The following is a 23,350-nucleotide window of genomic DNA, read 5'->3' as shown; positions in this document are numbered from 1 at the left end:
ACTTAATATAATATGCAAAATATTCTCGGTTATATGTAATTATCAATAAAATAAGGAAACGGGATAATTTGTTATTCTTTCTTTTTGTCGAAATGTCCTTATGCAAAGTGAAAACAGAATATATGCATATACATTATATAAGTTTTGCATATAAAATATTAAGAATTAGTCTTTCGTGATTCTTGTGTACGTGATATAATATCAATCTTTGTTTGCTTATTTTTCCGACTCCAATAATATTTTCTCTAGGCTTTAACAAGAGAAAAATTACGCGTAAATATATGTAATGATATATTGTATACATATACATATTCTCCATCCACTTTGTGGATATAGCACGGACACGCACCATATTTTATCGACAATATCTGATGTAGCCCTGACTCGAACCTGTCCATGATTTTATCGGCAGTATCAGAAAATGGCGATGCTACGTAGTTCTATCTCAAAGGTGGATTGGCGCTGGTGCACGAGGGAGTTTTTCGGTGTTTTGCGAAAAACGCCGAGATGGCCGTTCTCATGCTTCTCTCTGACCATGGTTCAGTTCACGTTCACGATCGAGTGAATTTTTATCGTAATCTCGCGAACGACATTTAACTACCCGGTACATGGAAAATACGCGATCGATGCATACGACTTCAATGCAACTTGAGCATTTGAGATAATTGACCGTGCAAAGTGCGCGTTTGCGATGTGTGACTGTCAAGGCGATTTACGCAGAAGCCTAACCTATCCGCTCCGATGATTTATGAGCTTCGGTGTTTGGCAGAACTTTATGGCGCGTGCTGAGGTAAATCGTTGCACTCCTGCCTTCTGGATTCATTAAGCTGCACGGTGGCTTACGTTTCAATTTTAATTCACAGCCCACGAAAATGTTGGGATCATGAGAATTGCCACATTGCTTCCAGTAGTGTACATTTTGTCTCTATGGCTAAGGGAAAAATAAGAGGTTCTGACTCCAATAAGGTATGTATTATATTATGTGTATGTGTATGTGTGTGTGTTGTGTGCATGATTTACGAGAATGACTTTACATTTTTTTTAAATCGATATGGTCTCTTTTGTAATTAGATAACAGCGTCAAATGCAGCATTTAAAAATGGAGAAACGTATACGTCGGAATTTGAGATTAACGAGACACCACCCAGCGCTAGAACCTTACTTACCAAGGGCTACACGCAGGATGAAATTAATTCGTATTCAGGTGAAATTTCTCTTCAGCTTGAGTTATGTATTTTTTTTTGTATATATGTATCGATATTATATGTTATGTGGTAACTTATAGGAGCAACTGTATCGACACGTGGGCGTTTTATGACGGAACAAGAAAAGCTACGTTGCCCAAATGAAAGGCCATTGTATCTTTACATACAGGGACACGCAAAACATAATGTTGATCGTACGTATTGTATTATTTTTAAAAAAATTTTAATACCAATTCGCATATCTAATGGATATTTCATTTGATACAGTGGCGATACAAAAAATCAATGAAATTATCAAAACGGAGCATCAGAGTTCACTGAATAGACCAAGCAGGTTTACAAATGCTCCGCCACCTCTTATGAGCTTACATTCTGGAGTTACCACTGTGGTGGATATCTTTTATTCGTATCTCATATATAATTTATCAGTTCTCTTATGTATTATTGACTGATATGTGCAATTTCTTAGGAGAAGATTTGCATTGGTATCGAGAATGCGCCACAAGGTTTTGATTTACGCGGACGTATACTGGGCATGGGTGATGCAAATTTAATTTATATTAGAGGCGAAACTGGAGCAAATGTAACCTTAAGAGGTAGAGGATCTCAGTTTATTGATCCAGTTTTGGGAGCAGAATCTCCGGAACCACTCCACTTGTACATAGAGTAAGAACGCCTGAGATCTTGTGGCATGTAGTAATGATTGTAATTAAATATAAGCTACAATTAATAAAATACTATTTGTTTAGGCATCCAAAGCCAGAAGCGCTGCAAAATGCAAAACAATTGGCTATTAACTTAATTCAAACGATACAGTCCGAATTACAAACTTATATTCAGCAACAACCACCACCGATTCAACCTCAGCAAGTTATAGAACAATCACAGATACCACAAAGTATGTATTTGTTAATTTGCAAAATTAAGACAATTATTTAGTCACATGTTAAATCGTACATAATTTTTTTTTCTTTTACAGCCCAATTCCAAACTATGAATATTGGTAGCTTAGGACAGCCAAACGTAGTTGCGATACAGCATCAAGGTAGAATTGCGCATTGATGACTGTTATAAGAATATAATTTTTTTTTCAAGTTGATATACATTTTTCAACATATTTTACATCTTATGTAACAGATATCATACAACATTCACAAAGTAATGTTGTAACATTGCCTGCAACAATTCTTACGGCTACCGTAGCTGGTACTCCAGGACATGGTGTATCAGTGCCTCCTCCAGGAGTACATATACCACCTCACTCTGGACCATTAGTTCCACCTCCACAAGCTCAAGTAAGTTATCAGACTCAAATTAAGATATAAGATCGCTTGAAAAAAAAATAAATTTTTTAATATAAATGAACATTCTTATTGAAGGAAATACAAACTTTTATGCCGCCACCACCTGTTGGGCAAGTACAACTAATCGGTCCTCCGTCAACAGTAAGCCAAGTTCAGTATCAGATACATCCCGGTCAGCCATTGCAAATCCAAGGAATTCAACCAGGATCACAATCCTCGCCGCAGCCTGTGGCGCAAATGTATGTCATGAGTCAACCGCCGCCGCAGAGCCCCACGCAGCAGAGTTTCATAACGAGCAACAACGCGCCGGTGAACGGGGCGGTGTCGTATGTATATACGCAGCCGAACATGCAAAGGCCCGCCACGCCGTCCCAAGGAATTATCGAGACCGTCAACGTCAATTTGCAACAACCTCCTCCCATGGCGCCGTTGAACATAACGCAACAACCGCCACCGCCGTTGTTGCATCTTCATTTCCCGCCGCCGAACTTTCCGCCGAATCAACCGCCTCCTCCCGTCCCGCAAACCTATCAGATACAGTATCAGCAGGTGCAGGCACCCGTGTCGCAGTCGCAAATGCAGTTCGTCCTGCAGCCTGGCGAGCACATCGTTCCGCCGCAGATGCAACAGAATCACGAGCAATCTCAGGGTGTCGCGCAGCACATAATACCTCCGCAATTCGAGGGTCACGCATCGCCGTTCCACTTACAAGTACCTCCACCGCCGTCCGCGCAGACTTTTCTGGTACCTAACGCTCAGTCTCCCCATCATCCACAACCGCCGCTTCCTCCCGGCGAGATTCAGCATCAGGAGGGCCCGATGGAACAGGGACCGTTGCCGCAGCCGGTGCCACCTCCGCAAATAGTACCGCCGCCGTCGATCGGCCAGATGCAGAATTCCATGAATATTCTTACCAGCGTGCCGCCGCCAACGCAGCCGCCACCGCCGCAGAACGCTCCGTGGCTGTACCAAGCTCAGCAGCCGCAGCAAATGCCACAACCGCAAGGGCAGTTGCAGGTAACAACAATTGATATCCAATGTCTTTGCTTTTCATGATGAATGTGTGATATGTGATCTTTCGCAATTATTTATAGATGCAAATGCCGCCGCAGAATATACCTCTTCATAACGTACCTCCGCCGCAAGTTCAAGCTCAAATACAGTATCATCCTCAACACATGCAATATCAAAACGGTCACATACATTACGCGATGCAACCGCCTCATCAGCAATTCGAGCAGAAGCCCGATTCGCCAGAACAGCAAAAATCACACGGAGTAAAGAGAAGGTTTTCGGACGTTGAGGGAGGTCAGGTAAGTGTCGTCTGCGCAAATATATGCATATCAGATTGAGATATGCGGTGGAAATCGTACGACAATTCTTACGAATCTCTTTTAAAATATGTGCCACAGGAACCACCACCACCACCACCGCCGCCGTATCAGTGTACTCCGTTACCTGCGCAACGGCACGGCACAGGGTAAGCCGAAGAAAGAGAGAATACAATTACTTTTCTTTATAGAGATGCTATAATGCATAAATTTATATTACTCCGATAAGGTTACATTATATACTCCTTGTATAAAGTGTAAACAGTTGCATGTACCTATGCACCTATGTACATACTACTTATGTATAATGGAGGAGTATATAAATTAACTTTAACTAATTCTAGCTATACCTTGGTAGACCGTGGAAAAAACTCGTGTGCTCGAATAAAGCTGGTCTACCAAGTGTGTAAAGTTTCCAAATAAATACTACTAAAAAAAAAAGCTGACGATTTTCAGAATCTTAGGATACTATAGTGTAAACAGAATCTTAGGATACTATAGTGCAATGAATTTAATCGAAGATTAGAAAGAACTTTATCGATACGAAGAAAGAAATTGATAAAGAAACAACTGCTTCAGATCGCTTATGCTTCACTTGTAGCAAGTGCGAAATTTGTTGTAGAATTACATGAAGAAAATGTGAGTCATTATTGTTGTTTTTTTTTTTACAGAAACCTGCTTTTGCATTATAAGGTGTTGCACAATAATACTAAAAGTGCAAAAAATAAAAAATTTAATTATTTCGTGAGATTTTTGTAATATTTCATATTTTTTTATTCACAGATATTGATATTCTCTAAAATCTAATAAGTTAATAACTGTATGGACAAAAATTATTAACTGTAAGATCCAGATATATCCATGTTAAAATAATAAATTTTTGAACTTGTGAGATCAGAGCTTTCGAAAATAATTTAATTTGATTGGAAAATTTGAACTTTGCGTTACTCGTAAATGTTTAATAATTTTGTTATGGGTATATCTTGCTCTTTCACACATAAAACGTTATTCCTTCCTTTGAATTTTGCATGGTTGTATAGATTTTTAAAAATATGAAGCAATTTTATTATCTTTGCAAAATTTAATGCAAAGATAATAATATACTTGCATTTTCCTCATGTTACACATAATTCTATATTAGAATCACTAAATACAGCTTTTGCCAGACCACCAATTATATGTGTTTTTTTTAGTGTAAGTAATGAGCCAAAAGAGATGGAAAGTGCGACGATGTAGTTGCTACTTAGAATAGAAATTAAAATACTCATACACACACAGATTATCTGAACGTAATTGTAATGTCCTGCGACATTACAATTGTGTTCTTAAGAATATACTAAATGTAAGTTTCTCTCGACATCATTAACTGTGATCTGGTAAAACCAGGTATTTTCCACATTTCAGAAATATCCGAGGGTGTGCATCAGGTGATTTTTGTCTTAATGCTTGAAACGTTTCTGTACATGTCGTTATTTTGGAATTAATAATTCGCACCCTGCATTGTTTAAGCAGAGAAGGTGATCGACATCAGCAAGTCTTACATGGTCCACCTACACCTGCGGGTCTGCCACATGGAGATCGAGACAAGATGCTTATGCCACCTCCACATCCAGGTCTGTAACTAAGAGTATTTAGCTTGAAAAATTGCTGGATATCTTTTGGAAATGCAATATTATAAAAAAGTATGCCAGTAAAAAGATTGTATTTTTGAAGGTGTTCAACTTTATTTCCTCAAGACTTTGGATTTCTTCTTTAATACAATTTGATTATTGGCAATTTTATTTTTTTATTATATATCTAGTCATATGGGTATAATTTGAATGTCAGATATAATTAATTTTAAGAAATAAAATATACTTCAGATAGATATCTAGCATTGTTTTCTTAATACTCTTAGACGTAGTATATCGTTAATGTAAATAATATTTCTTGGTAAGCATATCATAAAAATTTTTCTTGATCTTTTAATTTACGTCTTAGCGAATTGCTTGTTTATGCATTTGTTGAAGATACCTGCAGAGATGGACATCCGGAAATAATATGGGGTATTCCAATCTCACATTGTGCATAGAACGCTTTGACATACAGTTATCTTTAAATTTATTTATTATTATTTTAGATTAGACAAAAGCACTGCACGTGTTATACAGTTTATACAGTTGCGACGGTGTCTCAAGTATATTAATTTCAATGCTTTTTTTTATAGTGTCGTTTTTATTAAATAAGCTGCGTTTTCAGATGCAAGTGTAACCTGCGATTTTCTACACTTCAGTGTTTGTTTATCCAGTATTAACTATATTTAATATTAGGATTATGTTAAGGCATATTATACGTATATATTTTTGATATTACTATTTTAAGTTCAATGCCTTGGACTTTTATATTTCTTAGGTTAAACGTGTCCGCGCCAGAGATTACTACCAAGGAAGGAATATAGATGATCGCTTCGTTTACATATATATATATATATATATTTAATGTTATAGGTTATGTAACATTGATACGGAATAATAACACATGATTTGTGCATATTATATTAGTGATATCGTTTTTATTGCAGTATTCTGAGCAGTTATCCATAACGGAAAGAGAGGAAGAAATTTGGAGGATATACAGTTTTAATGTTTGAATTTACTTTATATCCAGATAGCTAATAATTGTATGGCTTCAAATTTTTAGTGCAATTGATAACCCATCAATTAAGCGGTAACCATCTAATATCCATAAGAATGTAAAAATTGCATTGCTTGCTTTCAGACTCGAAATAGCGATTGCCAAATCGCTCTGCTGATTTGGCAATGGTTAATGGCGTGAAATATTGTCCTAATATTTAATTTAGCTTTGTAAGATTAGATTCAAATCTAGAAAACTAAATTTCTGTTTATTGCTACAGTGACACGTCTCAAGCGGAAGATGAAAATCCCGGCAGCAGTCTTACAATACAGATACAATTTTAACAATCTTCTTGCAATTAGATTTGGATCCAAATTCAGAAAAAGAATTTAATTTTACATTTTTCGTTTGTGAACATATCGTTCAATAGATATTGAAACCGTCAAGATTAATTTATACGTGTATGCGTGTGTTTCGTTGAACACAGCGAGAACTTTTAAGTTTATCATTACATTACAATATTTCATCGCATAATTTGCCATGTTAAATACAACATTATGTTACGTATAGTTAAGTACTTAAGAGTATGCTGTATCTTTTCCCTCTATATCATGTGTCTTATCGTTTAGGTGAGAAACGGAATCTGGACCAGAAGCCTGCAGGACTGTCTTCAGGTACGTTCGACATGTTATACCGCAAAAGTTTTATACATATTTGTTATGCAAATTTAGATTGTACAATGTACTTCGTAAATAGGAAATGATCCAAACATAATGGCGGAATCTGGAAATATTCATGTCGGCAACGGTCCACCTCTACCACCTCTACCTTCGCCGCAGGCGCCGTGGCAAAGTCATCACATGAGGGTTCCTTGGGGTAGACCACCGCCGATTCCGAGGGAAGGGGAACCTGCCGCAGTCTGTCCCGGATTACCTCCTATTAATATGCCTCCACCTCAAATCAGGCCACGAGGTAAGATATTTCATTCATCATGTCAAACTATTATTATCTTAAAATGTTGACAATCTCTGCGATTATATATATCGTCCTTTCCTCGATATAAATAATAAAAGTCAAAAATGAGAAATCTCTTTTTAGAACCTAGTTGCATATTATAAACGTAATTCTTACACGATACGATGATTATTGAAAAATCTTCATATCTGTGGTGATGCCTGTTCTCAGGTCCCGCTGACGGTAACCGCTCTCCCACCCCGAACGCCGCGTTAGAGCAGTCATTGAACGTCGAATACAATCAAATGCCGCCCTACACGACGAAACCGCCGCCTTACAACGCGCATCCATTAATGCAATCGATCTGCAATCCGCCGCCGCCACCGCCGCCGCATCATCAACAACCGCGGCCGCAGCATCCTCCACAAACGATGCAGCATTACCAGGTGCCAATCTCTCAGACATATCAGCCGTCCTGCCCACCGTGGATGAATTAAAAAGTCATAAAACTACAGCAGGCAGCACTTCACGCTCTGTCTCTTATATCTTGATACTGACCAATGCAATTTAAATGAAAGTGACATTGTTTTAAAACGGCTGACGTAATAACGAAGTGACGAGAACCAAACTGCAAAGAATCTGATGTAAATACGAATAACTGGAACTGCATCGTGTTATTCGCACTCAATTGTGTGTTCCTAATGACAGTTCTTAATTTAACAATCTATTTTAAGGAGGGAGAATACTGAGCAGTATGTAAAAATTTGTAAAAATGTTGAAGATTATTTATACGGTATAATTTAATTTCTATACTAGGTGAGAGTGAATGAGTGAGTGAATCGAAGTGAGAGATCGAGAAAAACACAGTGAGATTATATAATGAAAATAATGCTGGCAAGATAGTTACTTATTAATTAATTGTATTAATTGTAAAACTCATCTCTCGAGAATCACGCAATATGTATAATATACATATGCATATGTATATATGTGTGTATGTATGTTATTGAAAACAGATAACTGTTATTTTGATCAAACTATTCTATCATCGTACGTCCGAAGGTCACTTGTTTTATATACTCGCACGCGAGTAATAATCTACTTTATATGTTTCCTCTCGGCGAAACTATCATCTCTCTCATTTACTTATAGATAGACATGTAACACGTATAACAATATATGCAGTTTTTATGGCAAAGCCAATAAAATAAATCGTTATTGCCAATTGAGTAGCTACTTTCATGTCCGACGGCCTTTGCGTATCGTCGCGTTTCTGCCGCGCAGAATGGATTGCCGTTTTCCACGTCGACGCGATTTGGCAAACAGCGGTAAAACCGCACCGTTTCCATTTGCAGCGAGCAATCGTCGCAATTAGCCCCGTTAAACGCCGCTGGGTTGACAGGAGGAGGGGCAACGGCAGCAGCAGCAGTAGCAGCGACGGCGATCAAATCCTGACCAAGGCGTCCGCGTTTCCAGAGCAGAGGCGGGGGAACGGCGAGCGAGGGGCGAAATTCCGCTCGATACAAATTCGATAAAGCCGCCGGCGGCCCGCAGGACTCGCTCGTTATCCCGATCTGGCGGTCTGTTAGCCGCTACGTCAGAAAACCAGCAGCCTTCTCCTCGTGTTACCCAACCGCGTTCCCCGATACTTCGGGGAAGTTTAATTTGCCGGATAGCGCGGGGCGCGCTGTATCGCCGTCGTCGCGGTAAATTCTTCCTCCGGAAGCGAAAGTTCGAGAGGGAATTTTTGCCGCGTGTCCGCGCGACTATTAAAGCATCGCTGCGGGATGCTCAATGCTCCGTTCGAAATTCGCGAGAAACGATAAGGAGAGATCGATTTTATTCTTGACGATACATATCCAGCTGTTGGATACAATTCTTAAAATATAATTCTTGTAATATAATTTTTTAAAGAATATGTTGACATAAAATTACTTCAAGATAAAAATCTTAAAATATTCAGTATCGTGTACGAAAAACGGTCTTTAAATGTCATTATGGATCGTCAAGGGTGAAGCTAACGCGGACGACCGTGTCACGCGTGTATAAATTGACAAATTACATGCGTCGATTGCGATATTGATCGGTAACCTTCCTCCACGCGGGAAATATTTTGTGCTTCGTTGGGCAACAGGCGGTAGAGGCTGTGTCTCGACTATTCCAGAATTTCCAGAATCGATCATCGTAATCAGGACCATCGCCTGAACCGGGTACCACATCACAGGGATGCTCGCGGCGACCATAATCGCTTTTCGGTAATGTCGCTTTGTCCGTCGTCGTCTCATCAGCTTGTCGCAGCAGCGATCGCTTTTCGACGTGCCCGCCGCAAATTTCCGAAGGACTTCGGCCTGAAAAGCGCCGTGGAACGTACATCCGGAAGTACAAAGGTTCACACCGATCCATCTATTGTGAATGAGACACTTTTTTAAATAGATTGCGTAAGAAAAAAATTAATGACAAATCTATGCGTTGTCAGTTTCAAGGCTTTTATGATCATTTTTGTACTTGAGCCTTGGACCAGATACCGTTTTTTTTTTTTCGTGTCATGATTCACGCCGGCCGTATCGAGGACGATTTGTTAACTGCCCTTCTGACGGATGCACATTTCCAGACGCAGAAAACCGCGACGAGCCGCGAGGGGCCCATCAATCAGGCGAGATCGAGCTCCACGCTGGTGAGACGCGCGTACAACTCGAGGTCCGATCACGTATGTCCGACGAGCGTGCGGAATCGCGACTACGACCGTTCCTGCAGCAAGGAGAACTCGATCAGCTGCAGTTGCTGCCAGGCAAGAGACGTCGGCGAGAACATTTCGGGGCTGCGGGACGAGTGCAGTAGCGGCGGAGATGCGGTCGATACCGTGCCGAGCAGAGAGTGCGGGGAGTTCGCGCCGTTGGACGCCGATCGTAAAAATGTATTTGCGAAATCGGTCGACCGGGACAGGTTCGTTCCCCCCTCTTCCCCCCCTGTTTGCGACTTCTCGGCGCTTCGCGACGTTTTCAGCAAATGAACTAACGATTGTACTTATCGTTCTGTTATCGCGTTCGCAGACATTATGAAGAGATACGACACGCTTTAAAAAAGTGGTTCTTATCAAACTCATAATGAGAAAAAGACTTTGCACATTTCGCCGCTTAAGATCTCGCAAAGAGGAAAAGTGCTGTGATTAATACATCCCGAGCCGCGTGGGTTATCGCGGTAATCTACGCTGAATTTTTAGTTCAGTCATTGATATTTTGATTAAACGGGCTTGCTCAGCTATTTGATATTTCGGCTACAACACGACCGATAGTTACCAATTATTCATGCGGCATCACGGATGACAGATTAATGGAATTGGCGTGGGAAAACGTGTTAAAAATATCTCCCGTTAAAATCATCCTCCCCTTTTCGCGAATGCAGATGCGACGTAGCGTCGAGATCGACGGACGACGGTGAAGCTGTCAGAGCGACAGAACGGATCCCGCAATCCGCGCGTTCAACGTCTTATCATCATTGTAAGGCGCGCTGCCCGTCCGTGAGACCGTGCTCGAACGTGGATCCGAGCGTAAATCTTCCGTGCGACTCCGCACCCTGTGAGAGGCATAGGGTCGCGTGCGGCGACTTTACCGGGGACAGAAGCAAGGAGTTCGTGTCGACGAGTTGTCACAGAACATCCATCGATCTTGACGGAGGCAACGCGGAGGAGGGCGTCGTTATCGGCGACACTCGGGGTCACGGTTCGGGTGTCGAAGACACGTGGACGAGGGCGAGCATCTTGACGACCCATCGGAAAATCGTGGATTCGACCTGGCGATGTCAGTGCGAGTGTCATCCGCGCGAAGATTCTATTCCGAGTCCGTCGAGATCGTCGTGCGATCGTTGCCGCGATGGGTGCTACCACCACCACGATTGCGATTATTGCTCCCATCGGCACTGCTGCTATCAGCAGCGTGACAGCTTGTGCAAAATTGTCAAAGGGTTAATATATAAGAGATCTTTTTATAATATTAAAGAGATTTGTAATATTAAGAATACTCATACGTGAAGTATTGATCGTCGTACTTCACGTATTTCCGACAAATTTTATAAAATATGATCGTTATTTTAGGAAAGAAGTCGTGTAAGTGGGGAAGGGATGAGGCGGAAGATATGTGGCTGAGGGGATGAAAACGCCCCGCAGCTGCAATCTCTGTTTAATTCACTCTCTTCGCATCATTCATATTGCAGATGCGAGACGCGCGGGAGCGGCATCTCCGGCGAGAGAGCTCAGCACAAAAGCTGGCGCGATCAGATGCGAGGTGAGAATGGTCGATTGTACGCGCGGCAGTGTTACTCGAAGGAGTATTCTGGAATAATACCCGTCTCTCGTGAGCGGAACGACGAGGAGCGCAGGGAAAAGAACGCCGCCGCCGCCGCTGCCGACGACGACGACGACGACGAGGAGGACGAGGACGGTGTGGCTGTTATCAATCACAAGGACTCCATGTGCATCCTCGCTGAAAAATATAAAGCCGGCAGGAAGTGGCGCGGCAGACGGTGCGGGGACGGGGCGCGATCGGACGACAGGACGGGGGACAAGGACGAGTGTAACAAATCGTTGACTTCGGAAATCATCGATCAGCATCAGGGATCGTCGCTTGAGATCGCGAACGCGGTTCCGCATGAGGGGCCGAGCGTGAAACACGTTTGCCGTGCTGCGCACTGCGAGAGCTGCGGAACCGCCGCCGCGAGAACGTGTGGTCGTGGATGTGGCCGACACGGGCCGCCAGAGGGTGAATTCGACCGATTGAAGTCCCCTTTGAACGAGACGGCCGCCACCCGCTGTTGCTCAAGTCGACCGTCTTGTAGACGTGTCTTCTAATTCAATTTCGTTCCGTAAACACGTTCGCGGACTTTTTACGTCAATTTTGCCATTTTCTAGTTATTTTCAACGTCCAACAATATCTATCGCGTGCACACGTGCGCGCGAGCCATTGGAATAAAAAAATGATTTAAAATTTATTTAAAATTGTGTTTCTCTATCTACTTACATTTTGATCGTGACGGTAGATATCGCGTATAACGACGTGCAAAAAATTGAGCGAAATCCTCACGCGCTTTTGCACCTTCCCCCGTTCCAATTGCATTGACTTTTTTTCCCGCGAGAACTTACTTGCCCGCCGTATTAACGAAACGAAATAATGTAGTGGAGTATTACAACGCTAAACGTTGAGAATAAAAATTATGCAAATCAAATTTTGGACGAGAGCCCGTGAAACGGTTTAGCCCGGTATTGCCCGAATTAAATTAACGTTATATAGGCGGGACAATTAACTTTTAACTTGTTTTACTTGTAATACGCGTGCCAGAGAGCCAGTTTCCGTCCGGGGGAATTTTAAAAGCTCGCTACGGAAGCGCGGCACGCTTAACGGAATTATCGAACGTAAGCATGTGCATTAAAAACCACCGGTGTCTCCGACATTCGGCACAGCCTCCGGAGGCAGCTTTTCGCTTGCCGTTGCTCTTTGTGCTCGTCGTAACGCTCGTTGTCTCGTTTCTTTCCTCGCACTCGTTTTCACCCACAGCTTCCATGTTAATTGGCTCATCCCACCGGTCCCCAAAAAGGATTCCCGCAGCATCGTGCGACGCTTTCGCCTCCCCTTTCTGGAAAGTTCTCTTTTCGACGCTAGTCTTGCACGTACGCGTCTATTTCGTCGTCACGTTCCGGTTCTACTTCGATTTCTCGATCTTCTTGCCAATCTTCCGCCACGCCGATCGAGTTCACCATTTTCTGAAACGATTCGCCGAGCTCTTCTACGTGTCCCTCGTCGTAACCTGTTCGCATATTGAGATAAATGATATAGAAATATTTTTTTTTAATTTTATGCTATAGTTCCAGTCTCTCTCTCTCTCTCTCTCTCTCATTGTAAAATCACATTTAAAAAGAATATTCTTTTGTACAGAAAACGCCACCTTCTTCCGCCATGCGAGCACGCATCAGTCGATCTTTAAAAGCCCGTTGAAGTTCCTCGCCAGCCTTCGTCAAGTCCTCTCGATTACCGAATTCTGTGGGAATGTCCGCGCGCGCCAGGACTTCGTCGAAAACCTTCTGATGCAAATTTTTGAGAATGGCTTCCGCCACAACTGATTTCGTTAATTCTACCGACGGGTTAGTGTTATTTCCTTTCCTGCGATACCGTCTGTAAGCTTTCTATATGGCATTCATGACAATTGGTAATTATTTCGCTATAGTTTTTTGCATAAATTTGCCAAAATATGATATGTAATAATTTTACATAATATATTTAAATAACTTGAGTTACTTGATTTATTTACTTGTATAATGGACGCAGCTTCATTTGCTCTTATCGGTGTCAGTCCTAATTCCTCGTACATCGCTTCCGGCACCGCTGACTTTGTTGACTCTATCAGCCGGTTAGAGCCATTTTTTTTCTCGTGATACCGTCTGTAAGCTTTCTATATTCGTGACGATAATTATGTCTTTAATTTTTCTGCATTCCAAATTTGGCAAAATATAATGTATATACAATAATTTTAATATATAAAATAATATACAATATAGAGATAATATATAAAATAATTTTACTTACTTGTATAATGGATGCAGCTTCGTTTGCTCTCATCGATGTCAGTCCTGAGTCTTCGTACGTCATCGCTTTCGGTACTGTTGGTCTCGTTGATTCTACCAGACAGTTAGAGCCATTTTTTTTCTCGAGATACTGTCTGTAAGCTTTCTATATGACATTCGCAACAATTAATAATTATTTCTCTTCAGTTGTTCGGCATAAATTTCATAAAATATGATATGTATATGATTTTAATATACATATAAAATAATATAGAATATAGAGATAATATATAAAATAATTTTACTTGTATAATGGATGCAGCTTTCATCGGTGTCAGTTCGGAGTCTTCGTACATCGTATCCAACCAAGCTACTGCTTGAACGGCTTCTCTAGGTTCTATCGAGTCTTCTACCTCTTGCGGCACAGGCTCTGCGAAGGTCGTGAATACGATTTGAAATACTATTCTAAATGCGCCGAAGCGAATCTGTGAGTGATCTTACTCATTTTCATTTTTAGGTTTCTCCTCGTATAGTAGCCGCGGTAAGTAGCCTGTATTAGAATGGCGGCTTTCGACGCCTCTGCTTGCGAAGCACCCGCCTTTCTCAGGATCTCGAGGGTTCTCGTTGCCGCTCGTTGCCATTGAATCATGCCACGGGACTCGTTTAACTGCATCCTCTCGTAATGCCCGCGGAAGGCGGCCTGATTAATAACACCGAAAATGAGTCAAAGAGCCGCGGATCCCACGATAAAAGATCCATGATGAAGAGGTCTCTCTCGTTAGGTCTCGCACGGTAATTAACGCATACTTGTATTATCGTGGCATACTTCTCCGCCTGTTCCAGTGGGACCCCCGACGCTTGCAGAATACTTTGCAGAGATACCTTGGACCTCTCGTCGTATGTCGCGTCTGCGGTCGAAAGGAAAAGAATTTCTCTCGCGTACTTTTTTGTCCGTCGCGCGCGTTATAGAAATGCCGCGCGCGCGCGCGCGGCGGCGGCGGGTCTGCCCGCCCGCAAAATTGTTTTTCTACATAATTCACCGTGTAATTACCGTCGCACACCTGGGCCGCTCGCATGTCTACCGCGTCCAAGTACGCGCGGAACGCCGTCTGAAAACGTAAAGCAAAAAAGGATAGGAAAGAATGCCAGTGAAATATTATTTAACTGGCTGGATCCTTATCCGCGGCACGCGACAGTAAATTCTATACCTGAATCCTGGGCGCGACGCGGGCGATCTGCTCTAAACTCAAGCCGCTCCGGTGAAGTACACCCACGATGGCCTGGCTCCTCAATAAAATATTGTTTACGACTTTCACCGCGACTGGAATTGTACAATTGTGCGACTGTAGAAACGGCGCGATGGACGATTGTACATACCGCGATTTACGATTGTCGCGCGCGCATTTTACTACACGCGCGGATGATGTACACGCGGTCGTTCACTGCGGCCTTTGAATTTACATAATGATTCGCGGTGTATTCGGTACGCATGCATGTAAACATCAGTAATTAATTAACTTAACGTTCCAATTAGCGTTGTCTGTTTGCGAATGAATAATATCAAGATGTCCAATGTTGCAGATGAAATTATTGCTGCAAACGACAGGACCTTTTGCACTACATACCTTTTGCATTTTCCCGCGTAATCAAAAGCGCCTCAACGTAATCAGCAACGAAGCAATAAATGTTCCTCGGTTGCGAGCGTAGAACCTTTACGAATCAGATAATAATTTAATCGTCCTTTGACGTGACGGCGGTAAGTCAAATAACGTTCATAGAGCCGAACCTCGCGTGCGATGTCGGTGCATAGTTCGCGTAATCCTTCCGGGACCTTGCATATATGTTTAGCTCCATGTTTCTGGAGTAAAACGTTCATTTTCGTGATTATTGCTTCAGCCGAGTTGCTTGAATTTATCGGCTCTTGCTCTTATCGCGGGTAATACGATGCGCGAAAGTTGCCAACTTTCGGTGGTAACGAACGCATTGATGAAGCTATACAGTGAAGCTATTACATATATAGCGGAGCAAGTAGATCAAGCCACATAGGCGGTATTGGCCGAATTGATCGAATAAAATAAAATAAAATCATGTCGAGATTAAATTGCGAAAAATATATACGAAGAAATTACAATTTTATTAGTCGTTATCGTTTTAACATGTCGTTTACAATGTTGAAGTTGTTTCGCGAGCGAGATTATTTCGCGACCCTAAAGCACTTTTCGATAACACGCGCTCAAATTGTTTGTATTTACTTAGACATCGATTTACGAACGTTTCTAAGAATGTTTTTTGCTGACGGTATCATCCTCTTCAGGCCTTTCCCTGGCATAGTGCCACTTTTGCGCCGCGTTAGCAAAATGATCTCTACGTTATCGTGGGGCATTCCGCATGTTGACTGGGCCTGACGTAAGCTCACGGTTAGTTCCTCGTCGACTATGAGCGGCGTAAGCCATGCCGCTTACGAGTGCACGCGTTGCATTCTCGGTGACTCTGTCGTTGCTTGCCTTACTGCCGTCGCGTGAGTAACTTACATAATGTTTCGATCCGACTCCTTGATGCTTGTTGTTTCCGAGACGCAGTCTTCCCGCGCCACGGAGTTCCGTGCGAAGAACGGCCACGAAAGTTGGCGACTTCGCGCAGCGATGCGATTTAATTATGCGAGATTAAACGTCGCGTTCTCATCCGACGCGCTGCTGTCGAATAACCGGGCAGGTCGTCGAGCAAACAGTGAAATTAATCTGGCGCGGATGAAAGTGACACGCCCGTAAAATCCGACCTGGATAATAATTGTAAATACGATGTGCAATGTGCGACGAGAATATTCTCGCTATTAATATACACATATCGCGATGTTTCTGAAAAGGTTTTCCGTACTTGAAATTAGAATGGAAATATGATGGAAACCGAACGTAATTCCTGCTTGCTGGATGACGATTGAATATTCATAAACGCGCGACCACGAATTCCCTCACAAGTTTACATTGACCGGTTTTTGCGGTGTTTAAAGATTGAAGCAGTTGCGTATACGCAGAATCCTTGAGAGTAATTTATAGAATTCATTCTCGTCTCCGTGTGTGCACTTCTCTTTTTATTTGCATTATTTTACAATACAATCAAGCTGATCGGCTTTTTCCACTAAACGAGTCTCTTATTTAGCGAATGACTAAATTTCAACATGGAATTAATATTAATGTTTCTTGTATACACAATAGAAAAAATTTTTCGAGAATCAGTGAGAGCATTTATGCAGAAATTATGCACTTCTAGCGTCCTTACAGGATCGTGCGTGGACTTTAGATGATGGTTTTTCTGATCGATACGAGACAACAGCGACTGGCTCACCAGGCCGTTCCACGTGGAACGGGAACACTGAATTTTCCGGACCATCGAGTCATAATATATGGGGGGGTGGTGGCAGAGGGTCACCAGGTGGTCATGGTCTTCCTGGATTAGGGGGCGGCAGTTCTTCAGGATTGAACGATAAACGCCCTTCGGGTTGGAACAAAGTGGACACTGAAAGTTCGTCCGGAGGTGAAACTTATTCACGTTCAAATAAAGGCGAAAACTCACGTCAAAATAAGGGCGAAAACTACTCACGTTCAAATAAGGGCGAAACCTACTCACGTTCAAACAGCGGTGAAAGCTATCAACGTTCAAACAACGGTGAAAATTATTCACGTACAAATAAAGGCGAAAACTATTCACGTTCAAATAAAGGCGAAAACTATTCACCTTCAAATAACGGTGAAAACTATTCACGTACAAATAAAGGCGAAAACTATTCACGTTCAAATAAAGGCGAAAACTATTCATCTTCAAATAGTGGTGAAAACTATTCACGTTCAAATAAGGGCGAAACCAATTCACGTCCAAATAGCGGTGAAAGCTACTCACGTTCAAATAAGGCCGAAACCTATTCACGTTCAAATAACGGTGAAAGCTATTCACGTCCAAACAACGATGAAAACTACTCACGTTCAAATAAGGGAGAAAACAATCCGCGTTTAAATAATGATGAAAACTATCAACGTTCAAATAACAATGAAAATTATCGTCCAAATAATAATGAAAATTATCCACGTTTAAATAACGATGAAAACTATAATTCACAATCAAATAATGGTGAAAACTATCCTCGTTCAAATAATGGTGATAACTATCCACATTCAAACGCTGGATCCACCCAAAGACCTTATTCCGATTACGACAGAGAGAGCCCCCGTGGTCCAGATGATCGCGTATCCGATCGAAATGAATATCCACAGAGTCGACAGTGCAGGTATCTGCCAATTCAAATTTCACTGCCTCTCAGTTAAAAATATTTAATTTTTTAATATAATGTATGAGGGAGATAATTTTTATTTTATATTCGTGTTAGTTAAGAAACACTGAAAACATTTTAATTATTTTTAATCAGAGACAACGAATTTCGTTGTGGAAATAACGAATGCCTACCGCGAAGCGTTAAATGCGATAATAAAGTTGATTGTCGCGATGGCAGTGACGAAGAATCTTGTATTGCGTAAGTTACACGTTTCTTACTATGTATTTTTTTTTATTCGTATGAATTATTTGATACATGAATGAATACGATAATAATATAGTAGGCTCAGAATTGTAATAACGATTGGTAGACTTGGATTTGTAATAATGATACTTGCTGTTGTCTTTTTTCTCCGTCGTCGTTTTTTTTTCTTAGCCTTCTCAGCTTCATTTTTTATTTGAAAATTTTGGCATTAAATGTATTTTTTCATATTCGCGGAATTATAGAAATAGAAATGAGCAGGACGGCTGCGTCCTGCCTGAACAACCGGAAGGTGGGCATTACGAATTGAGCGATTGCAACAGACATTGCACCAAACGTCCTGGTGACATGGTTCCCAAAAACAGCATCCTCAATTACACCTGTAAAAGTAATTACATGCTGAAAGGAAACACCATTTCCGTTTGTGTCGACAACAAGTGGTACAAGCCGCCTAGGTGCCACAGTAAGTTTATTTGTACACCGTATTTATCTTCAGAGAGACATTAGACGGCGTTAAGGTCTCTGCTAGAAGCAACATTCTTCTTATTTAATGACGCGTCGTATGATATAAAATTTATTGTTCATCTCCTCCGTTGATTATCTCCCCCGTAGAAATCTGCCCGTCGTTGAACAGCACCAGCGTAGACATTTCCTGCAGCTACCAGGGAGAAACGGTGTCCTGTAGCGAGCGTATACTGCCTGGTACGCGGGCTACACTCGCCTGTAAATCATCTTATAAATTACCTTTAACGAACGATCCGGCTTACAGGAATATCACGTGTCTCGACGATGGTTTATGGGATCGTCGCCTTTTTCGCTGTCTGCCAGGTATATACCTACTTGTCATTTGCGTGCTTCCCGATTTCCGAGGAGACGAAAAACGAAAAAAGCCTCGATAAATTTGAACGTCAATCGTGCATGCAGCTACCGTCTATTAGTAGACCACATGACGTATTTCTTCAATAATTGCCGTCCTGAACGTACAAGATTACAGTTTCGAGATACTATTTTTCCTAGCTAGTGATTTATACGATCCGACGAATCATCCACAATTATTGTGCCATCGTACTGCAAATGTATTAACGATATTCTGATTAATTAGAATGCGGAACATCCGTCGCGCGCGGCAACACCTTAATCGTGAGCGGATTCCAGGCTAAAGTAGGGGCATTTCCATGGCACGTTGGTATTTACTCCAAAGAGCGCACGGGCGAGTATCAGCAGATATGCGGCGGCACTTTAATTAACAACAATCTCGTCGTATCAGGTAAATTTTCCGATGGCGGATGAATCATTTTATTCTTAGATTTTACTCTCGTCGCGTGCATTCGTAGCGGCCCACTGCTTCTACGACGAGGTCTACAACCAAATGCACGACGCGTCGAAGTACTCCGTGGCCGCCGGCAAACATTATCGCGATTGGAACGCCAGGGAGAAATACGCGCAGAAATCGTCGGTGGAGAGCATCCGGGCGCCCGACCGGTACCAAGGGGCGAGGGGCAATTTCGCCGAGGACATAGCTTTACTCAAGTTGAAGACGCCCTTCGAGCTGACTAGCCTAGTCAGGCCCGTCTGCATCGACTGGGACAATACGCACGAGAGGGAGCAGCTGCAAGTGGGACACGCCGGCAAGGTAACACACGGGCCAAGTATCAATCGTGGGAACCGACTAATTGGCCGTCTTAGCGCAATTCAATTAATTACGACGGGCGCTTTGTAATGTCCGAGCGAAAGTTACATTTGGCGGAGCTGCTATAGTTGCAAACTGCATCAACGGCACGGTTTTGAACTAAACTTCGGCCGCGCGTGTGCTATACACGCTTTGGAACATTGTTACATCGTGTCCACGTTAATTGCCCGCGAGTGCATGCATCCGCGTACTCGCGGGACGGGTAGTTCTGTATATCCGATTCACGAGCGGGGCGGGGAGGCGCGGAATCTATCTAATTTTTGTCAAGTGCGCACGGCTCGTTTCGCTCTCTCGTCGCTCCGGCAGGAAGGGGAGAACGAAATGTAAAGAGAAAATAAAACGGGAGTTAACACGTGAGCTCACTTTGTGATTTCAGGTGGCCGGCTGGGGCAAAGACATCAAAGGCGAATCCACCAGGAGCTTACAGGAAATTGACATGCCGTTCGTGCCGTACGATCAGTGTTTGTCCGCGGTTCCTGTAGATTTTCGAGGATTCCTCACGTCCGACAAGTTCTGCGCCGGCCACTTGAACGGTGAGTTTATATGTATAGTGAACGATTCGCGAGATTTATTCGCTCGTTCATAAAGAACTTGCATGAGATCGTCGCGGTGATAATATCAATTAATTGACGTTAAATGGAAGTAATTAATGTGAACACAATTGCGAATATCTCTGCTATAAATCACGAAGAAAATATACGTTTCTTTTTATTGTTTCATAATTGTACGTAATGAAAGTAATTGCGCAATTATCAGGTTCGAGCGTATGCGACGGAGACAGCGGCGGTGGCCTGTGCTTCGAGAAGGACGGCGTTTGGTATCTTCGCGGCGTCGTGAGCGTAAGCCCGGAGAACAGAGGCAGCTGCGATTACAACTCGTACGTTGGATTTACCTACACCAGTCACTTCCGTGATTGGATTCGCGAGGCCTACGTCAACGCGTAAAACGCGTTTCGCGTGGGCCGTGTGAATTGTACGAACGCGCGCGAAATATATCGCCGGCATCATCGAGCCTGGCCGGTTCGATGTGAAAACAAAGATAACAGCAGCGAAATAATATGGATTGACAATTGTAAATCTCCTTCACAATTTTAGCCCATCGAGTGGCAAAAAACGCGAAAATGGAAGGATGGAGATTTGAAGATTTGCGCGATGATTGTTGGAAACGCAATATTATCTCCGAGAGACACTATCGAGCGTGATTTATAAAAGTTGTAAAAAATCTGTACTGTGTACGATACTCTTTTATCATAATTTTATCATAATAAAACGCATTAATTATTACACCACACATATGCTGTGACGTATCGCGCTTGGGAAGAAATCAATAAGGAAGTCATTATGGCTAATCGTTTCTGCGTCGCTGCATAATTATCCCCACTCCAATTCTCCCTACAGTCATGTAGATAATCATCTTCGTGCAAAGTGACGCAATACGAAACCGACTGTGTTTTCACATGAGTAATAATCCTGCTGCTATAATCGTAGCGTTTACTGCGCTGTCATGTATGCATTTCCACACGTTGTTGGATACTTTTTTAATATTATAGGTATCTACGATCAAATGCAGATCGAGCCGTATCGAAACGCAATTGAATGACGAGCGCCGCCGCACCGTGACGGACGTTCTGCAGGACGGCTTTATCTGACAGAAATCTAAATTAGTAGCGCGTCGTTTTATTTACAGCGGCGTCGCGTCATCCGTAACGCAAAGCACAGTGTCGTCGAGGATTTTTGGTTTGCTTTTTTTTTCCCGCTGTTCCGCTGTGCATCGGCGGTGTCTCTCTCCCATCAGGAATTTCCCAGCGGTATCGAGATTATCTTCGATGGTATATCGGTACTCACATGGACTTTGTTTTGCAAGCTTACTGTCTCCTCGATAAATTGAGTTCCGGAGTTTGATGACGTATCGGTCGTGGAGCCGCGGAGCTATTTGAGCTTCATATTTCCCACAAATTTAACGCGATCACGTTCCTACGGTGATTATGCGCAGCGAACGCACGGAGGATAATTAATACTACGCGCTTATTGTCGTTGGAAATAATAATTTCGTGTGCGCGCCTTGTGCATATGCGGGCATATATGTATATATGCGTATATACGAACTAGTAGTTTAATATTTCAGAATATCCTGCGGAGTGCATGGTAGTATACGTGCGATTGTTCGAATAAGGAAGCGCATGTGTCTTCCGAGTTTCGCGATATAGACGACACAGCTAACTCATTAGCCATTAATTATTTAATTAGAACTACCGTACCTTAGAGCGCATAATATGCGCCGCGCGCGCGGCGCGGATATATGTATTCAGCGGTGTCAGGCATACACGCGGATGCACGTGTTTGTATCTGGGAACCCGCGTTTGCTCCCTGCAAGATTCATACATTAACAGGATGTGTTCGTTTACTCATTGATAAACCGTAGTATGATCATTACACTAAGGTTGTGGAGATGGGTAATAGAACGCGCGCACGCGAATCGATAAGGCTTCGATCGATACGGCAAGGAAATCCTAGTTTGAGACAAAGCAATTTTCGAACTTGCGAAATGCGAGATCCGATACGAGCCAGGGACTTCGAAATTACACGGGTTTCGAAGTTATAAATTTGCAATCAGTATTTCGTTCCGTTTTGCTGGTTTTTATTCCTCGAGAGAAATCAATCTGTATACCTCGACAAATCGGCGCGTGTGTCTATTAATAAAATCATTTTACTTTCACACGCTATATGTATATAGTCTTGTAAATTTCCTCGTGCTCACTTTGCAGAATGTCATGCGGAAGCGGCTAAGGGACGACCGGATGTCGAGATAATTGAAACAGGACGAACTTATTAGCCGACTCGTTTCTCCATTCTTTCCTCCGTCGCCGTCACCGTCGCCGGCGCGACGCTTTTGTGCATTAACACCGAACGAGTGTTTTAGCTCGGCTCTTATCCCGGCCCGTGCCGCCACCCTGGATCCCAGGCGCAAGTGTATTTTTCTTTGGGCTTTTAATTAGTCCGGTCATTAATTAAACACATTTCTCCTTCGGGCATCCGCCCGTCGACGCCCGCGTCCTCTCTCTCCCGCCGCTCATACACCTCTCTGTTCCCCAACCCCTTTCCTCTCGCGGCTAGCCGCTCGCCGGCACACCGCTCTTCCGCCTCTTTCTACCGGCGAGCTACTACCTCGCAACACTTCA

At 42.7% G+C, this 23,350-nt stretch overlaps 4 protein-coding genes across 9 annotated transcripts; 3 read left to right on the top strand and 1 right to left on the bottom strand.

Annotated features, from left to right (window-relative positions):
• The first annotated feature begins 493 nt into the window (after positions 1–493).
• On the top strand, positions 494–8,632 carry LOC105452947 (extensin-like). Of its 3 annotated transcripts, none has more exons than XM_011694509.1 (16): positions 494–790; positions 864–966; positions 1,072–1,204; positions 1,286–1,399; positions 1,473–1,594; positions 1,675–1,871; positions 1,955–2,103; positions 2,185–2,250; positions 2,343–2,500; positions 2,585–3,526; positions 3,604–3,822; positions 3,922–3,989; positions 5,350–5,453; positions 7,083–7,127; positions 7,210–7,425; positions 7,639–8,632. In XM_011694509.1, the coding sequence occupies exons 2-16, from the start codon at positions 928–930 to the stop codon at positions 7,902–7,904; spliced, it is 2,838 nt and encodes a 945-aa protein (XP_011692811.1). In that variant the 5' UTR covers positions 494–790; positions 864–927; the 3' UTR covers positions 7,905–8,632. The 3 variants fall into 3 exon arrangements, 2 of the variants coding, with proteins under 2 accessions (XP_011692811.1, XP_011692812.1); XM_011694510.1 differs by having other exon boundaries at positions 495–790; positions 5,353–5,453; XR_974800.1 differs by lacking the exons at positions 7,210–7,425; positions 7,639–8,632 and having other exon boundaries at positions 495–790; positions 5,350–6,546; positions 7,083–7,128.
• A 456-nt stretch (positions 8,633–9,088) lies between these two features.
• LOC105452945 lies at positions 9,089–12,608 on the top strand. Its single transcript, XM_011694504.1, has 3 exons — positions 9,089–9,794; positions 10,019–10,350; positions 11,617–12,608. Exons 1-3 carry the CDS (start codon positions 9,666–9,668, stop codon positions 12,248–12,250), a joined length of 1,095 nt encoding a protein of 364 aa, XP_011692806.1. The 5' UTR covers positions 9,089–9,665; the 3' UTR covers positions 12,251–12,608.
• A 90-nt stretch (positions 12,609–12,698) lies between these two features.
• LOC105452946 (abnormal spindle-like microcephaly-associated protein homolog) lies at positions 12,699–15,877 on the bottom strand. 3 transcript variants are annotated; one of them, XM_011694506.1, is made up of 11 exons: positions 15,744–15,877; positions 15,583–15,667; positions 15,166–15,278; positions 15,009–15,066; positions 14,765–14,865; positions 14,459–14,657; positions 14,263–14,387; positions 13,980–14,123; positions 13,705–13,845; positions 13,342–13,579; positions 12,699–13,203 (listed from the first exon to the last, which is right to left on the bottom strand). In XM_011694506.1, the coding sequence occupies exons 1-11, from the start codon at positions 15,831–15,833 to the stop codon at positions 13,055–13,057; spliced, it is 1,443 nt and encodes a 480-aa protein (XP_011692808.1). In that variant the 5' UTR covers positions 15,834–15,877; the 3' UTR covers positions 12,699–13,054. The 3 variants fall into 3 exon arrangements, with proteins under 3 accessions (XP_011692808.1, XP_011692809.1, XP_011692810.1); XM_011694507.1 differs by lacking the exon at positions 13,980–14,123; XM_011694508.1 differs by lacking the exons at positions 15,166–15,278; positions 15,744–15,877 and having other exon boundaries at positions 15,583–15,634.
• A 474-nt stretch (positions 15,878–16,351) lies between these two features.
• LOC105452941 (serine protease nudel-like) lies at positions 16,352–21,517 on the top strand. 2 transcript variants are annotated; one of them, XM_011694500.1, is made up of 10 exons: positions 16,352–16,475; positions 17,225–17,641; positions 17,723–18,236; positions 18,375–18,479; positions 18,728–18,945; positions 19,095–19,310; positions 19,585–19,749; positions 19,817–20,115; positions 20,549–20,705; positions 20,929–21,517. In XM_011694500.1, the coding sequence occupies exons 1-10, from the start codon at positions 16,409–16,411 to the stop codon at positions 21,114–21,116; spliced, it is 2,346 nt and encodes a 781-aa protein (XP_011692802.1). In that variant the 5' UTR covers positions 16,352–16,408; the 3' UTR covers positions 21,117–21,517. The 2 variants fall into 2 exon arrangements, with proteins under 2 accessions (XP_011692802.1, XP_011692801.1); XM_011694499.1 differs by having other exon boundaries at positions 17,225–18,236.
• The last annotated feature ends 1,833 nt before the right edge of the window (positions 21,518–23,350 follow it).

Source organism: Wasmannia auropunctata, unplaced genomic scaffold (assembly GCF_000956235.1).
Source record: "Wasmannia auropunctata unplaced genomic scaffold, wasmannia.A_1.0 LD336023.1, whole genome shotgun sequence".
NCBI lineage: Eukaryota > Metazoa > Arthropoda > Insecta > Hymenoptera > Formicidae > Wasmannia > Wasmannia auropunctata.
Note: the sequence above shows the minus strand (reverse complement) of the source record. Positions and strands in the feature narration are given on the sequence as shown.

Bases quoted from the DNA above. Each gene is read 5' to 3' on its own strand.
- LOC105452947 (XM_011694509.1), top strand. From the start codon at position 928: ATGGCTAAGGGAAAAATAAGAGGTTCTGACTCCAATAAG. The intron at 1,595-1,674 runs GTGGATATCTTT...GCAATTTCTTAG, and splicing joins ATTCTGGAGTTACCACTGTG to GAGAAGATTTGCATTGGTAT. The intron at 7,128-7,209 runs GTACGTTCGACA...CTTCGTAAATAG, and splicing joins GCCTGCAGGACTGTCTTCAG to GAAATGATCCAAACATAATG.
- LOC105452945 (XM_011694504.1), top strand. From the start codon at position 9,666: ATGTCGCTTTGTCCGTCGTCGTCTCATCAGCTTGTCGCAGCAGCGATC. The intron at 9,795-10,018 runs GTTCACACCGAT...GCACATTTCCAG, and splicing joins GTACATCCGGAAGTACAAAG to ACGCAGAAAACCGCGACGAG. The intron at 10,351-11,616 runs GTTCGTTCCCCC...TTCATATTGCAG, and splicing joins AAATCGGTCGACCGGGACAG to ATGCGAGACGCGCGGGAGCG.
- LOC105452946 (XM_011694506.1), bottom strand. From the start codon at position 15,833: ATGAACGTTTTACTCCAGAAACATGGAGCTAAACATATATGCAAGGTC. The intron at 15,067-15,165 runs GTATAGAATTTA...TTACGTTTTCAG, and splicing joins GCGTCGCGCCCAGGATTCAG to ACGGCGTTCCGCGCGTACTT. The intron at 14,388-14,458 runs GTAAGATCACTC...CGACCTTCGCAG, and splicing joins AAACCTAAAAATGAAAATGA to AGCCTGTGCCGCAAGAGGTA.
- LOC105452941 (XM_011694499.1), top strand. From the start codon at position 16,409: ATGCCGCTTACGAGTGCACGCGTTGCATTCTCGGTGACTCTGTCGTTG. The intron at 18,946-19,094 runs GTAAGTTTATTT...TCTCCCCCGTAG, and splicing joins CAAGCCGCCTAGGTGCCACA to AAATCTGCCCGTCGTTGAAC. The intron at 19,750-19,816 runs GTAAATTTTCCG...GTGCATTCGTAG, and splicing joins CAACAATCTCGTCGTATCAG to CGGCCCACTGCTTCTACGAC.